This window comes from Neomonachus schauinslandi, chromosome 10 (assembly GCF_002201575.2).
Source record: "Neomonachus schauinslandi chromosome 10, ASM220157v2, whole genome shotgun sequence".
Classification (NCBI taxonomy): Eukaryota; Metazoa; Chordata; class Mammalia; order Carnivora; family Phocidae; genus Neomonachus; species Neomonachus schauinslandi.
The window spans coordinates 109,039,021-109,056,381 of record NC_058412.1 but is presented as its reverse complement, the minus strand read 5'-3'; the positions used below and the strand labels follow the sequence as shown (position 1 = coordinate 109,056,381).

Below are 17,361 nucleotides of genomic sequence, written 5' to 3'. Positions count from 1 at the left end.
ATAAAGCCAGCTGCCAAAGTAGACATCAAGCCTATGTCCCCCCAACTGTGCTGTTCTATAAATTGTAGGGTTTAGCTCAACTACAAAGTGGCCTGACTAACCTCGTTGATGAGAAATAAAGAGAAATAAAGCAACAGAAGTATTAAATCTCAGCTACTCGGTTACAATACAGTTGGAGCATTACTAGTTTTAGTTTTTGTATTATTATTATGGATGTGTTTTTGTGTCACTACATTAGAAACTTAAGAAAGTTAAAAATGACTAAAACCAGCCAGTAAATCTAACAGGTTATGTGCAAAAGGTCATATTTATTATTATTTTTAAGATTTTATTTATTTATTTGAGATAGTGAGAGCGAGAGCCAGGAGACACAGGGAGAGGGACAAGCAGACGCCCCACTGAGCAAGGAGCCCGATGTGGGGCTTGATCCCAGGACCCTGAGATCATGACCTGAGCCGAAGGCAGACACTCAACCGACTGAGCCACTCAGGCGCCCCAAAAGGTCATATTTAAACAAGTTTAATGTCACAGTATTTGATAGGTTCTAAGGTTGCCTTATGCATTTTGCTGTAATGAGTAATCAAAAATGTATAATAAGCCAAAAATTATGTATGGTGTCAGGATAAACCAAGTAAAACTATTTTTCAGCATCACTACTGTAGTCTAAATTGGTTTTGGTACAACCCCGTGACTACCAAGTTATATATGATCACAACTCTACCCCTAGATATTGATCCTTGGCCCAGTCCTCAACGTAAAAGGAACAGGCTCCTTAGAACGCTGTTTTTCAAACTGTAGGCTGAGTTCTGTTAGTGGGTTATGAAATCAATGTAGTCACCATCAGCAGTAGTACAGATTAGAGAAGCAAATACCAACATGCATTAACCACACTAAGCAAAGCACTTGGACACCTTAGCTTCAGTTATCTCTATGCACGGGCATACAAACATGGACTAAGTCCTCAATAAAAAATGGGTTTCTGGGGCGCCTGGGTGGCTCAGTTGGTTGGGCGACTGCCTTCGGCTCAGGTCATGATCCTGGAGTCCCTGGATCGAGTCCCGCATCGGGCTCCCTGTTCGGCAAGGAGTCTGCTTCTCCCTCTGGCCCTCCCCCCTCTCATGTGTGCTCTCTCTCATTCTCTCTCAAATAAATGGATGGAATCTTTAAAAAAAAAAAATGGGTTTCTTACTAAGAGATACTGTCAAATAAGTTTGAAAAAAACAGCCTTAGTGGAATAGTCGTCTCCAATCTTGGGGCTGGGGCTTGGGACAGGAAATATCTGGGGCAAGCACTTGTGAAGGCTTGAGGTGGTACCCTCTGATGATGGTACAATGGGGGTGTAGAAGGAGGGGCTGATGGAGTAATGATAGGTTGTGGGATATGATGATTGCAAAGAGGGGTTAAGAAATGAGTTACTTGGGGCGGTTAAGCGTCTGCCTTCAGCTCTGGTCACGATCCTGGGTTCCAGGATGGAGCACTGCATCAGGCTCCCTGCTCCATGGGGAGCCTGCTTCTTCCCCTGCCCATCCCCCTGCTTGTGCACACTCTTTCTCAAATAAAATCTTTTTTTATTTTTTTAAAGATTTTATTTATTTGACAGAGACAGAGACAGCGAGAGCAGGAACACAAGCAGGGGGAATGGGCAAGGGAGAAGCAGGCTTCCCGCTGAGCAGGGAGCCCGATGTGGGACTCGATCCCAGGACACTGGGATCATGACCTGAGCCAAAGGCAGACGCTTAACAACTGAGCCACCCAGGCGCCCCTCAAATAAAGTCTTTTAAAAAAATGAGTTATTCATTCAAAACACTATTAAACACCCCCCTTCATCAAATATCACCCATATTTCTGGGCTCAGTAATCCCTGTCCTTCCCAGCCAGGTCCCAACCTCCCTTTCCACCTACTCTCTCCTTTGCCCCAGGCTTTCCTGTTCCTCCAGCCAACATTCCACATCCCCTCAGTGAATCACAAGCCTTTACATTCTCGCACCTGTCCTCCCCTCAGCCCAGAAGGCCTCTCCTTGTGAGCCACCAGTCCTTTTCATAGATCAGTGTTTGGCCATGCACTTGCTGGCTGGTCTCCCTATCAGATTAGTACCACTGCCCCATCCCCCACTTGTGGCTTGGGTCATGTTTTGCTCACTGCAATTCCCTGAGGTGCTTAGCATCCTGCCTCGTACTCAGTAGGCTCTCCGTAGATTATAATTTTAGTTTTGCTTTTTTTTTTTTAATTTTATTTGACAGAGAGATAGCGAGAGCAGGAACACAAGCAGGGAGAGTGGAAGAGGGAGAAGCAGGCTTCCCGCTGAGCAGGGAGCCCGATGTGGGACTCGATCCCAGGACCCTGGGATCATGACCTGAGCCGAAGGCAGACGCTTAACGACTGAGCCACCCAGGCGCCCCTAGTTTTGCTTTTTTAAACACATTTTGAATGTGTTAAATAAGTAGTGTTACAAAGATCCAACATGCATCCTGCACTGGTGCCACTGGAGAGCCTGGGGGTCACTCAGTTGCCAGGTGAATGGGGAGACCACTGGTGGCCTCAAAGGACCCAGCTTTTTTTTTTTTTTTTATAGGGAAGAGGGGAAGCCCCTCTTTTTTTTTTTTTAAAGATTTTATTTATTTATTTGAGAGAGAGAGAATGAGAGAGAGCATGAGAGGGAGGAGGGTCAGAGGGAGAAGCAGACTCCCCACCGAGCAGGGAGCCCGATGTGGGACTCGATCCCGGGACTCCAGGATCATGACCTGAGCCGAAGGCAGTCGCTTAACCAACTGAGCCACCCAGGCACCCAGGACCCAGCTTTTTTATCCCCTTTTCTGAAGCTTACCTTGGGCCAAGATCATGAGGCCATCTAGGGCTCATTGTGTTTATTTATTTACTTTAAAATGATTGATTTATTTTAGAGAGAGAGAGCACACACGCATGAGTGGGAGGGCCAGAAGGAGAGGGAGAAAGAATATCAAGCAGACTCGCACCCCACAGAGCCCGACAGAGGGCTTGGTCCCACAACCCCGAGATCACGACCTGAGCTGAAATCAAGAGTCAGACACTCAACCGACTGCACCCCCTATTTATTTTTAAAAATATTTTATTTTTAGGCCCTTCAAATTATCTTCTCCATGAGGGGGACTGAAGAAAAGGACCATCTATTTTGTGGAAGGTGGAGATGCTGGCCACAGGGAAGACCGCATCAATAGGCCTATTAGAAGGACGAACTAAAGTATCTACCATGATTACTTCTGTAATCTCGTCAATTAATAAAGGACTACTTTCAAATTGAAAAAAAATTTTTATTTTTAAATAATCTCTATACCCAACATGGGGCTTGAACTCACAACCCTGAGATCAAGAGTCACACGCTCCACCGACTAAGCCAGCCAGGCCCCCTTGTGTTTATTTATTTATTCTTAAAGATTTTATTTATTTGAGATAGAGCTAGAGCAAGCGAGCGAGTGAGAAACAGCTGGAGGAAGAAGCAGGCTTCCCACCGAGCAGGGAGCCTGACATGGGGCTCCATCCCAGGACCATGAGATCATGACCTGAGCCGAAGGCAGATGCTTAACTGACTGAGCCACCCAGGCACAAACCCCCTCCTTGTGTTTAGTTTTAAGCTTAAGTTATGAGAAACTTTCAATATAAAAATAGAGGAGTGGGGCGCCTGGGTGGCTTAGTCGGTGAGCAAAAGGGGCCACGCAACTAAAGGACTCAGGGTCACAGTCAAGGTCAAGTCTTGGGTCGCTGCTTCTTCATCTTTCATATATACGTTCTCAGCAACCTAAGATAATCACCCCGGGGCTCCAGGAGAAGTGAAAACTGTACCCTCGGGAAGAAAAAGAAATAAAACCAGAGCTAGTAAATAAGCAAATGTAAATCCATGGTACTGAGATGTTTCTGATCAGTTTCAGTATTACACACACAGATCAGTAATGTCATTGTTCTACTACTACTAGATGTGTCTGGTCTACTGTTTGAGATGTTAAAGCATTTAAAATAATTCTATACATTAAATTTGAGGACTTTAAATGCTGAGAATATTTAAGTAATAATTGTTTAAATGCTTGAAAAATTATGAGTGGTTAAACTGAAAGTTTCCATTTATTGTGAAAGCGGTTTATACATACTTAGAAAAATGTTAATCACTACTTCAAGAACGGCTCATTTGATAAATTTCTTAGATTAGTGGATTGTTCACTAAAAAATGCACAAACGGTCATAGGTTTTCTCCTCCACACTAAGCTCTTGGGACATAAGGGGTTTTAGAAGGCTTCCAGGATGTGAGAAAGGGATATGCCTCTTCCTTCCTCCTGACCTGTGGATGGAGGGTGGAATGTCCTGAGGGTGGAATGTCCTGAGGGTGGAATGAGGAGCTGGGGCTGCTACAGTCCTCCTGCCGCCTGGATGGCAGTGGCTGAGGATGGAGGGAAAGGGTGGAGGAGACCTGGAGCTGCTGTATTGCTCTGGGAGAAGCCCCTTCCAGAGGGGATTTTAACTACTTGTAACTTGATGGCCTGTCTCTCCACCCCACCCCACCACCTTCTCAACCTAGGCGCCCGCTGGAATCTCCCACTGATGCTGCCTGGGTCCCACCCCCAGAGATTCTGATTCCACTGGTTCAGGATGCAGCCTGGCATGAGACTGCTGACAACTCTCCAGGGGCTTCTAATGAGCAACCAGAGCTGAGAAGCATCACTCAAGACTATAAGCTTTCTTTTCCCTTTATAATTTTATGTTTCTTTCTCATACTGCCAGTACCTTTCTCTGTTTCTTCCCTCTCCTACTGGACTGTGGGCTCCCAGATGGCGTTCCAAACAATGCACGTGGCCCTTCCTAGCTCCAGGTGACTCCGAGTGCCTGTAGTTGACAGAAGCAGTAGTCACGCCTCACTTGGAATTTAGGCACTATAGTTAATATTTATGGCACCAAGTGAGTCAAAATCATCCTTGATGACACTCAGGAAGGCTCTACCCTACAGCCTGATGTCCTGTCTCCATCAGCATCTCCATAGACCATTTCCTCCAGGACGGGAACAGAAAGCTGCCTCCTCTACCTGGCAGAGGAAGTAGGTGGTCTATGTTTAGGGGCAACCTTGCATAAAAAATACACATTTAAACCCATGCCTCACCCTCAGCACAGCAGGATGCTCATGCCACGAACAGCCCACGGGAACTGGAGTGACTGACCCTATAGGAGAGATACATCTCCCATCACACCCACTCCTGAGCATATGGTCCTTACATCCACCAGTGGGTGGAATCACCCACACCGTTTAAACTTTCTGTCCAGGATAGAGAGCTAAATTCACGGACAGACTGTAGGAAGCGCATCTCTCCACTGCACCACTCTATCCAGCTCAAGCAGGTTCCTCGCTTCCTTCTACCTGCCTAGCCTCCCCCTCCCTGACCGCCCTTCCCTCCCTCTCAAAGGCTGATGTTCCTTAGGACTCTATCCTTGGCACTTCCCTCTTCTCCTTAAGGGCTCTCAGCCCTCTCTGTAGGGCTCCTGAAACCATCCATATAACCAATAGTGAGACCTTCCTCCCCAGTTAGGGGAGATGTTGCCCTAAGGTTGCTCACTTTTGCTCTGGCAAGTGGGGGAGAGAGAGAAATTCTCATCTTTGTAGGGTACAAAGGAACACAATAAAATGCTCAATATTCTTTTTCAATAAATGAACGCATGGTAAGAATGGAACTTTCATCTGCCTCCACAGGCTCCTCCCATTCACCCCCAAGATTTGTTCTGAGGACTAGACTTCGCTTGCTCACCTGGGATCCCAGGCCAGGCCTTCTGTCACACCAAGCCACACCAAGCTCAGCAGTGCTCACAGGCCTTTAATCTATAACTGCCTGGCCACATTCCATCTCTTCCCCAGGGTGGAGGGGAGGGTTCAAGTTGTACAGCCAGATAGGCTGTGCTAGCTCCCAGTCCAGAAGGCAAGGGCTAGGTCAGGCTGGGGACTGGACAGGGGGCTCCCGGCCCCAGGCGATGAGGGAGTTGCTGGCCTGGGCAAGCTCAGTGATGGACACCCGGCCCCGCTGTCGGATGAAGTTAGCCACAGCAGCCAGTTCCTCGGGGGTTATGTAGATGAACTTGCCCCGGTCGTCAATCACACCTGTGGGGACAGAAGGGTTGTGGGGCTGAGCCCTCTAGGGCGCCCTCCCCGACGTTGCCTGAAAATGCCCACCCACCCACCCCTTCACAACTGGCTCAGAGCCCTCCAGGCCTGCCTACCTCCCTGGGCTCCCCTGGCTGCATCCAGTCCTGCCTATGCGAGTCAAATCAGGCTTCCTTGCCTGTCCCTGTCACCCTGAGTCACTCCCAGACCTGGGCATCTCCCTCTGCTCAGCACCCCTCCTGCACATCACTTCCCCACCCAGGGCTGAGAAGGGGGGTCATCCTGCCTCTGCAACAAATCCCTGCAGGCCCTCTGTGGCTAGACACACCCCAAGGCCAGGGCCTATGGTGACTGACTCTCACCCCCTCACCTGTCAGAGTCCCCTCAGCCAGCAGGTCCTGGATGCGGTTTATGGTATCCTATGAGAAGAAGACATCTCAGAGATGGGCACTGCCGTCCCAGAAGACAGCTGCACTCTCCCTCCACCACAGTCAAATCTCCTCCTCTCCTTCTCATGGCCATCCCCAGTGTGACTCTTTGTTTCTCCTCTGGAGGGGCTCAGGGGAGACAGGGCCGTGGTCCCGGGGCCCTGTAAGACCCCCGAGAGAGGCTTTCTTCAAGGCAGGAGAGGAGTGGTGGGGACATTTGGCTGCGAAGGCTGACGCAGCCTGTTTGCAAGAGAGTTGTCAAGGTAACTGGGTTTGGGCTGCCTCGCTTACAGGGGCCGCTGGAGTGATGGGGTTTGGGCTTTTTTCTTTTTCCTCTGTATAGCAGAAAAACAAGATTCCTGGGGTACCAAAAAATTCCTACAGTCTACTCTTGCTTGAGGGCATTAAGACTCCCATCTTTAAGGCAGTCCCCCTCTGAGAGCCGTACAGACCCCGTGGCCATAGTCCATGGAGCAGACCACCTTCAAGGGCTTACCTGAGTCCGCAGGCCCACCTGGGAAGCCAGGTCTTCCAAGAGCACAACCTTGGACTGCTGTAAAGAGGGGGAGAGGAGAAAGCCTCTCAGCACAGGAGCCCTCTGAGGTTGGTACACCCACCTGTTCTGCTCTGGGTGGCTGGCTAAGCAGGTTCCATGCTCCCAAGGGAGAGCCTTGTTTCCCTCACACACTACTCACGCTCTCCCAGCTGCCTGTACGTGTACACACACAAACACACACACTCATCGACTCTCTCATGCCCCTGCTTACGGGGAGGGATCTGCCCAAACCACTACCTGCCCCATGAGTCACGTCCTGGCCTGGGGACTACCCTGGGACAGGCACCCGTGGAGAGTCGAGAACAGCTGCTACCTTCTCCTCTGCATCCAACCGAATCATTTTAACATTATGAACAGGCTGGAAGGGGAAGCACCACAGAGATGAAGGGAGGGGCTGACAATTGCCAAAAGCTTATCAAACAACCGTCACTAGGACCCGTGTTTGCTGAAGACCTGCCAGGACAAGGAGCTGAGAAGCGTGGGGCGTGCAGTGGTGAACAAGACACCGCTCCTGCCCTCGAGCTCAGAGCCGGTGAGAAGACAGGCGAGAACGTGGACAAGAAGAGAGCAGATGAGAAGCCCCGATGAGCCAGGGTCCTGGTAGGAGAGGTTCAGATCGTTCTTGTCTCACCTCTGCTCACTGCCCCCTTGGCCTAGAGATCCCCACCCCCTGACACGCCACGCTGCTCACCATCCTCTTCACGCTCTTGAGGCACCATGACCACCCTTAAAATCACTGTCACTCAATCTGCTCAGGGCTTTCCATACACGGCCATGCTCCTTGTGCTTCCCTCACCCCCTTGGTAGAAACTTTAGTTCCTGGTGGGGTCCACCGCTGGGTCCTACGCAGGCATCTGCCCTGCCTCCCCCACAGAGAGACAGCATGTGACTTGAGAGAAGGTGGTCTTTTGCGTTTCCAGGAATCTTCATAGCAAATGAGCTGGGGGAGAAGTGACACGGTGACGCCTCCTCAGCTGCAGATGGCATGTGACTGTTCAAAATGCTAAAATGGATGTGTACGCAGGGAGGCAAGTGAGTGGTGGTTGGGCCAGGGGGTGGCAAGCACAAGGTGACCTGGCCAGCTGGCCTCTACCTAAGAAGCAGGGAGCAGGCACTGGGTTCTCAGTGACAGCTCAGAATGTGACCGCAGAGTCACCCCAGCTGTCCCTGAAGACCTGGCCTGAGGGGATGCTAGGGCCAAAAGTGTGTTTACAGAAACAAACCAACCCACTCAGCCCTGCTCAGAAGGGAGAGAGAACCAAAAAGAGCAAGTTAGGCCTACGCTGCACATAAACTATGCCCGGCACAAAAACATGCCTCCAGTTCTGAAATCCTAGGACTAAAGGGCCCATTCCCCTGGAGCCTGGGAGAAGGCAGGTGGGCTCAGTTCTGGAAATCCTCCTTCTCCCTGCAGACAGCAGCTCTAGGAGGACCAGCCTGCACAGGCTGGAAAGACTTCTATAGTCCAGAAGAGTCTGGAGAAGCCCAGAAAAACTCTCCAGAGAGCCTCTGAAAGCAAGGCCTGGACTTGCCTCTACTCAAGTCTCTGCAGAGGAGAGGGGGAGCTGAAACTGTGGACGAGGGCTTTCTGGAGGGCAGACTCAAGACCTGTCGCTGCCCGCTGGGTAGGTGGGGATGGTGAGTTCCAAACAGCAGCAGCAAAGTGTGGGAGATGTCCTGTCAGCCTTCGAGGGTGTCAGGGTGGAAATGGGTTCCATCAGAGGGAAATGAGCTCTCTCCCCCACAGGAATACCAGGCCCCCAGGCTATGAGCCCAGCCCCTTACTGCTGGGAGGAGTTTGAACCCTGCTCCCTTTGGAAGGGGGGGGAGGATTATGCAAGGCCTGGCTCCCTGGCACCCCCTAATAGCACCCCCACCACCGCCCCCACTCCCTCTGCACTCCTTCCCTCAGCCGCCTCTGCACCTCTGAGCTGCACTTGAAAACCTCTCCCCTTGTCGCATCCTTCGTGGGAGAGAAGTTGCTTAGCAGCAGAGCAAAGCAGGACGTGCTTATGCAACCTGGAGCAGTACCCAGCACGGCTACAGACAGAGGGGGACACACGTGTTGCCCGGCCCTAGATTCCAAAGGAAACATCATCCTGTTTCCCTGAAGACCCAAGTTCCTGATCAGGAACACGTGGCAGGGGATGCTTGTTTCAACTCAGCAGAGTCTCAGTGTGACAGAACTGACAGAAAACACATGTGAAGAAACTTGAAAACACAGTGACTCACTGAGCGTGGGGTCTGAGGAGCAGGGAGACTGTCAAACCCTGAATGTGAGGAAGTGATTGAAGGCTCAGGCCTCCCACACAGACCAGGTCCCTCTCCACTGTCAAAGAAGAGGCTCTTCTGGCCAGGACCAGGCAGCTCAGACTCCCAGGTCCCTGCCCACTCCGGCATGAGCTCCAGCGAGCCGCCGATAGCCCCGGCTCGGGTCTACTCCCTCCATGCCCAGAGAGTGCACGTGACACACACGCACACACACACACACCACACACACGCGTGAGGCAGGGAGCTGATGCCCAACTCTGTCCTGTGGTTTCTTACCTTAATGTAGCTGATGAACTCAGTCAGGAAGCTGTGGGACTAGAGGAGCAGAGAAATTGGGGTAAGTGTCCCCCTTGCAGGGGCTACAGGGGTCTATGCCTACCCACCTGCCTGCCATCTGCGTGAACAGAGCTTCCCGCAGCGAGGGGTTCGGAGGCACCGCCTGCTCTCCTGGGGACAAGGCCTCCGGCCACTGGAGCCTGCGGGGCCTGATGCCCATGCCCCTCTCAATGCCTGACAAGGGCGGCAGGCAAGGAACGATGGGGTGTCTGGGATGGGGTGGCGGGCTTGGTGGGCATAGAGATGAGCTTTCCAGGGGCAGCAGGCCCACCTGTTCCTCAGTCATGGTCTCGCCCACACCTTCCTCCTCCACCACGAAGGCTTCCTTCAGTTTCAGGTACTCCTCATGCTCCCGCTGGGCCTGCTCCTCCCGGGCCTTCCTCTCTTCCTCCTCCTGTGGACAAGAGTCAGGTACGTTGGGGGCGGGTGCCCACCCCATCCCTGTTCTGGGCTCTGCTACCCCCACAGGGCACCAGGGCATACAGTCCGGCCCTTTCTCAGGGACAGAGTTCCTTCAAGAGACTGCTCCCTCAACCCCAAGCTGAGCTACAGGAAGAGGCCCCTCTTCTCATCAGTTCCATTACCTCCCACACGTGTGCTGCTCAGCCCCCTCTCCTCTAAAATCCTGCCAATGACCCCCCCTTCCTGTCATGTCCAAACTTTGTGGACAAACACCCAGGCTCCACTTCCTCATCATCCATTCACCCCTCCCACCCACTCCAGTCTGGCTTCTGATACTCAACCCCACCGAAACAAGTGCTATGGTCTCAGCCACCATCCATCCGACCAAATCCAAGGGACAGCCATCAGCCTCATAACCCTGTCCTCTCAGTGGTGTTGGGAAGAGCTGACCATTTCCTCTTCCCTCGCTGGGCTGGCAGATCCCACCCTCTCCTGGGTTTCCTCTTGCTCCTTGGGCCATTCTCCTCACCTCCTCCATCGCTCAGCCCTGTCCCTCCTCCCTCCTCCCCTTCCTCAGACCACCTCGCCATGCCCACAGCATCAACAACCATCTCCTTGCCAGGGACTGCCACAGTTGTACCCCTGCCCCAAATCTCTCCTCCCACACGACACACCCACTGGGCCATCTTACAGGCACCTCGAGTTGAGTACGTCCCAGAAAGACCCTGTGATCTACTCCCCACACGTCCGGTGTTCCTCCTGGGTCCCTGGCTCAGTGAGTCACACAGCCATATGGCCAGCTGGTCAGAAATAAAGTCCTATCTACCACTTCTGCCTTCAACTTCCGGAAAACTTCTCAGCCCATCCATGTCACTTCATCACCACCACCACCTAGTGCCACAGCTTCCCTCCACGTCATCCTATTTTCCACAGCTCTCAAAAAGATTTTTTTAAAACACGTAGCTAAAGCTGGAACAGAGAATATACAAAATAAGCCTGGAGCATCTTGCAATGCCAAAAAGTAAGAGAGTACTCAGAAAACAAAACAATGAGGTTACGTCAAAGGTACGTGGGGGCCAACAGCAAGAACTCCTGATGACCTACATAACAAGATAAATAAGATACTATCAGATCGTAACGCAATGCACAAAACTAATATCCACGAGTCCACGTTGGTATAAACAAACACATACAAAGGGAAGAAAGGTAATCTTCTGTACAGAAAAACTCCTGATACTTTGCATACTCTGCTCTTGAGGAGGTGGAGAATAACTCCCCACCCCTTAAGTGTGGGCTGCGCATAGTGACTTATTTCCAAAGAACTACAGGAAGGAGGAAGTAACACTACAGCAGACAAATCTGGCAAATAAAACCTGAGCCAAGCAACCAGGTTAACATCAGTTATGACAAGTCAAGTTGACAACACGTATCCTTCAAATGCTACGTCAAGAATGGCGCTTCATCTGTGATCTTCTCCCCAAAAATCCATAACCCCAGCCTAACCATGACAAAAAAATCAGTCGAGCAAACTGAGGAATATTCTACAAAATATTTGCCCAATACTCCTCAAAACTATCAAGATCATTAAAAGCAAGGAAAATCTGAGAAAATGTCACAACCCAGAGGAGCCTAAGGAAACATGGTAACTAAGTGTAATGTGGCGTCTTGGAAGTGACCCTGGAAAAGGACAGTAGGGGAAAATTAACGAAATCCGAATAATGTGTGGGGTTTAGTTAGGACAATGTATCGATATTGGTTGTGGGAAATACACCACAGACAATGTATCGATACTGGTTGTGGGAAATACACCAGGTAAGTAAGGTGCTAACCCAGGGGAAACTGTGTGCAGAGGAGCCCCAGGACATTTAAGATCCATCAGGCAGGATCACCTTCGGAAAGGTAAAAAACAGTAACGGTAAAATCTCCCCTGATGCCTTCTCTGCTGTGTTCTGGCCCATTTGCTACAGCACCCAAAGCCAGGCTCCCTGCCACCCAGGGTCCCTGGACAGCAGGGCCAGTGAGAGGCCAAAGGCACCAGCGAGTCTTCCTAACTGGGGCAGCCCTGGCTCTCACTCTTTATGCACATCACACCTTTGTGATGTTCCCTTTCTTGTTCTCTGGTTCTCAGAAAGAAGGAAGCACCTGGCAAACAAATGCTCATTAGCCAACTACTACCTCAGTGGTTCCCATTCTCTGAGCATCTATCTCCTCCAGGTTAGGCCCTAAACAGGAACTGGCTCAGGCAGGACCGATCAGCCCTTACAGTGACCTTTAACAACTTCAAGGCCTTTAGAATCCAGACTCTACTCCCTCTCTGACTTCTCTCCTTCTTGCTTATCTTGTTTCAGCCACTCCAACCATCTCAATTTTCTTTACATGCTTCAGGCATGTTCAATAAATCACATACACAAAAATCCCCGTCTCTGGCTCTGCTTTTCAGCAGCGGTTTTACACAGGTTGTGTTTAGAGTCCAGGGACCAAATAAACCAGGGCCTGCTCCTGAAACCAGTCCAAGGCCCATCTTCCAGGTCAGAGATGTAACGAGCTGCATGAGAAGCAAGGCTGCCTGCTCATGGGTCAGAGGTCAGGATGGGGGGGGGCTCTTTCACCTTTTGTTCCTCCTCCAGGCGAAGTCGCTCCTCCTCTTTCTTCCACTCTGCCTCCCTCTGGGACTCGAGGCGTTTCCGCTCCTCACGCTCAGCTTCCTCTGCCTGGAGAGAGGCCTTCATAGGGAGCACATCCCTACCCCCCACCAGAGCTTGCCCACCTCACAAACAGGCCAGGGGGCCAACCTTGGGCCAGACCATGGACCAAGGCTGTAAGAGACAGTCAGGCAAGCAGCACGCAAAGAGCCCAAGGGGAGGGCCTGACGTAGGGGATGAGGAAGGCAGGACCCTTTCGCACTCCAACCCTCCTGCTTGCCTCACGCTGGGCTTTTCGCGCCTGTTTCTCCTCTAGCTTCCGTAGTTTCTTGGCTCCAATTTTCCCTGACAGGTGACTTTCCACCGGCTTCTCGATACCTTCTTCTTCCTGGGCTGAGTACGGTCAAAGAAAGACGGGTCAGGTCCTAGAGAGGGCTGATGATGATGGATCCATCCTACCCCTTGTCCCTCTCCACATGGCGGCGGATCCCGTTCCTCTCACCTGCAAATGTCACTAGCCCAGCTCTGCCCTCCACAGATATCTACCATGAATGGAGAAATTAACACTCTGAGTCTGTGTATGTGCGAGTGTGTGTGTGTCGGGGGGTACTGAGGGTAGAGGGTAAGGTAAGGGAAAAGTGAGGGAATCATGAGGCAAGGGAACAGATAGTAATTTTAGATGCTGCATCGCCACAAAAAGGGAGGTGTCAGGTTCCAATATCTGGGCATCTGAAAATCACAGGCAGGGATGCTTGGGCTTGCAGACTTCTCTGGTTTGTCTCTGAGCCAAACCTCCAGGGAAAGACGGCCTCATGGGGAAATGTATCCTTGCCTCATATCTAAAATTGTCCTCACTGTGGTCAGGAGCTGCTGAGGGTTCCAGGCTCAGCTCCTGGCCAAAAAGGCAGCTCCAACCCCAAGACTACCTAAAGTTAGGGCCAGCTAAAAGTTAAAGACCTGTTGGGGCACCTGGGTGGCTCAGTTAGGTAAGTGTGCAACTCTTGATTTTGGCTCAGGTCATGATCTCATCAAGCCCCGAATCCGGCTCTACGCTCAGCGTGGCATCTGCTTGAAATTCTCCCACACACACTTTTTTCCCCTCCCCCTCTGCTCCTCCCCCTGCTTGTGCTCCCACACATGCCCTTGCATGTGCGCGTGCTCTTTCTCTATCAAATAAATAAAATTTAAAAAGACAAAATAAGACCAAAAAAACCTGTTGGTGCCCAAGCAGCAGAGATGTCTGATCCCAAGTCTGAGACAAAAGGAATGGCACCAGAGTGCCTCTTTTTTGAGCCAAAGGGGCTAATTCCCAAAAGTACAAGGGCAAAGGCCTCAAATGCCCCTTCCTCCGGCTCAAGCCAGGTTTGAACGCTGGAGAAGAGATATTTTTTCCCACAATCCCAGGGGCTCTCTTGGTCTCCCAGGGATATGGAAGCTCTGTCAACAAAATGTCTCCATCCCCAAACCCTTCTAGGGTTACAGGTGACCTCACCTCAGGAACTGCAGAAGCTCCTGGCTAGGTACTCTGGCCCTAGGGTGAAGCTCTCAGAAAATGACTGTGCCCATACCAGTAAGGTGCTAGGATATAAGAAGTGGGCTGAGGAACTCTCTAGGTCAATCTGAAGACGACTGCCCTCTTGCTTAGACACTGAAAGCCAAAATGAAGGAAGAGGGGGCTGGCCCAATGGAATAGGGGTCAGGGTCCAGAACTGCTGGTCAGGGTCCAGAACTGGGACCAAAGGATGGGTCCCAAGTCTCCCCTCCCCCAACCCTATCCTGTGGCTCCCAGACAGGTCTCCTACACTGTAGCTCCACACTCCACTCTTCTACCCTTCATGCCCTAAACCAGCCCCTTTCTCCTCCAGGCTGGGCCCTTCTCACCTGGGATGATGGCTTCCTCCTCATTCTCATCCACTTCTGCCCAGGTGACACGCTGGGCTCGACGCTGGGCCTGCAGGCGACTGCCCAGGTCTCTCCGGCGCCGGGGCCTGCCCCCGACTCTCTGCTCCTCAGGTTCCAGGGGCCGAGGCTGGGCCACTGAGCCTGTTACTACCGGCTGCTCCTCATTGTGCAATGGTTCTTGGCCAGCTGTAGGGAAGAGAGGAATCACAACTGTCTAGTAACCCAACCCACCTGATGGCAGGGGAGCAGCAACCTGGAAGCCTCACCCTCCACTCAACTTCCTCCAGGCTCCGGCTGCCTGACGCACAAAGCCCCAGTTTCTCAGATCATAAAGGCCTTTATAACCCAGACCCACACCTTGGACTTTTGCAGCAAGATCACCTGTTCCCTCCTGCCTTTGTCGATACCTTTCCAGCTGGCCTGTCAGAAGACTACCGCCCTGCAGGAGGAGCACCTCTGGGAAGCTCATCCTGACTTCTCTAGACCACATCTGCATGCTCACTGCAGGACTGCATTTACTTCTTGCCTAACACCACCTGCCACAGTTTTATAAGGCATGCCAACCGGGAGCACACCTGAGGTCTGAGGCTTCCTTTCTAGGAAGATTTCTTGGCTATCTGCCTTACCTCAGCTCTCTCTCCCCTGCCCTTGGAGCATGTAGGTGCTCTGAAGTAGGTTGTGGGTCCAGAGAGGGGCAGAGACATATACACAAACCCACATACTGACAAGAAATGGGGGATGGAGGATGACAGGCGTATCTGTTCTGTATCCTGGCAGATGACATGAGCTCCTGGTCGGGGCGCAGAAGAGAGAGAAGGGTGCATAGGGCTCTCTTTGAGGGGTAAGGAGAGAGCTTCAGGGAGTTACAGCTCGTAGGTAAGCACAAAACACTCAGGTGCCGCCTTCTTGGCACCCGCTCTGGAGCCAGCCTGGGTGGGACGGGACACCCCGGCGGCCTCTCCTAGGAGCGCACAGGGGGACAGCCCCAATGACGCATGGGAGCATGTCCGCCAGGGGACCGGCCCCTCTGGGTCTAGAGAGCCGGGGGGCGAGAAGAGGAATTGAGTAAGGCTGTCTTTGAGGCTGGGAGAAAGGTGTAGGGGCGCTGCCATCCCGTCCGCGAGTACGGTTGCGGCACTGCGACTCGCCGCCCGGTCCGCGACGCGCAGGTATGCGCAGGCGCGCGGCTGGCCTGAAGCGCGACAAGCGCAATCCGGCTCCGAGCTAGTCGTCTGCCCAGCCAGGCAGGCCAGCGCATGCGCAGGAGCCACGGGCGAGGGCCTACAAAGGCTCAGGAGGCCAGAGAACGCGGCCCCACCGGCCCTGGAGCGGCGGCATCTCCTACCTGCTGTCGTCCGGCCCCGGCTGCGAGTCAGGAAAAAGATAAGGCCGACAAGCAGAGCCGCCGCCACCAGGTACACCACGGGGGACACCATGACGACGGCTTCCAGGCGGAACCGGCGCGTCCACCCCGAAGCCCCGGATCTCCCGGGCCCCGCCCAACGGCCATGCGGCCCCTCCCGTTTCCCATTCTAGACTCCGCCCACCAGCCGGGGCCCCTCCCAGGCCGCACACTCCGTAGAGACTCCTCAATTTTTTACTCTAAGAGGAATTTGGGGGGCATGCAAATACTCGTAAGTGGAAATTATCGCAAACGATTTTGTGCAGTGAGACATTTATATGTGTTTTAAAAGCATTAAGCAACATCACAGAGCGTTTATAAAAACATACATATGTAGAAAAAGTACAAAAAGATGCTTAGGAATGATACACACCAACTTCAGGATAGGTGTTAGGAGGAGGGAAAACGATGGATGGGATTAGGGGCAGAGCTTTGCCTGTATCTGTGACATATGATTTCGTTAAAAGAAGAGAGGGGAGGGGAAGAGACCAAATCTTATATTTAAATGAATCGTGATATTATTTTTGTACACAGAACTGCAATTTTATACCTATTTTAGCATAAAATTAACTATTAGACTAATACGAGAATTAATGACCCAGTTTTCCATAGTGCGCACTCAAAATTTAAGTACCCACAGGGAATTTAAATTTCCCTGTAATTCTTAAGAATTTTTTAGAAACTAGGAACTAATTATACCTCAATAAAGTCGTTTGGGGAAAAAAAAAGGGGACAGTATGTAAACTCAAGATTTTTGAAAAAGCAAATAGCAACTACTGGGAATTTGCTGTAAGAGCAGTATGAAGCTTTTTGTGTGTGTGATAACACAAAGATCCAAGGACCAATGCGATGAAGTGGAAGACTTGAAAGAAGATGGCACCATGTGAACATTTTAACATTTGTTAAGCTGAAATAGTGGGAACTTCTGCATCTATTTTACTATTTTCTGTAACTCTGGAATATTTCATAATTTACATTTTTAAATTTTAAGCAAGCAAATAGGCCAGGATAGGTGAAATAAAAATAGCAAATGTTGAAAATTATTAAAGTTGGGTATATATTGGGGCTCATTATACTGCTTTTTTTTTTTTTTAGATTTTATTTATTTATTTGACAGAGAGAGACACAGCGAGAGAGGGAACACAAGCAGGGGGAATGGGAGACAGAGAAGCAGGCTTTCTGCTGAGCAGGGAGCCCGATGCAGGGCTCGATCCCAGGACCCTGGGATCATGACCTGAGCCGAAGGCAGACGCTTAACGACTGAGCCACCCAGTCGCCCCTCATTATACTGCTCTTTTCTATTTTTTGTAAG

General features: G+C 51.2%; 1 protein-coding gene across 1 annotated transcript; it reads right to left on the bottom strand.

The window, feature by feature from the left end:
* Positions 1 to 5,811: 5,811 nt before the first annotated feature.
* On the bottom strand, positions 5,812 to 16,139 carry DDRGK1 (DDRGK domain containing 1). Its single transcript, XM_021688937.1, has 9 exons — positions 15,993 to 16,139; positions 14,627 to 14,833; positions 13,026 to 13,138; positions 12,713 to 12,814; positions 9,973 to 10,095; positions 9,642 to 9,680; positions 7,035 to 7,091; positions 6,481 to 6,529; positions 5,812 to 6,107 (listed from the first exon to the last, which is right to left on the bottom strand). The coding sequence occupies exons 1-9, from the start codon at positions 16,081 to 16,083 to the stop codon at positions 5,941 to 5,943; spliced, it is 948 nt and encodes a 315-aa protein (XP_021544612.1). The 5' UTR covers positions 16,084 to 16,139; the 3' UTR covers positions 5,812 to 5,940.
* Between the last annotated feature and the right edge of the window lie 1,222 nt (positions 16,140 to 17,361).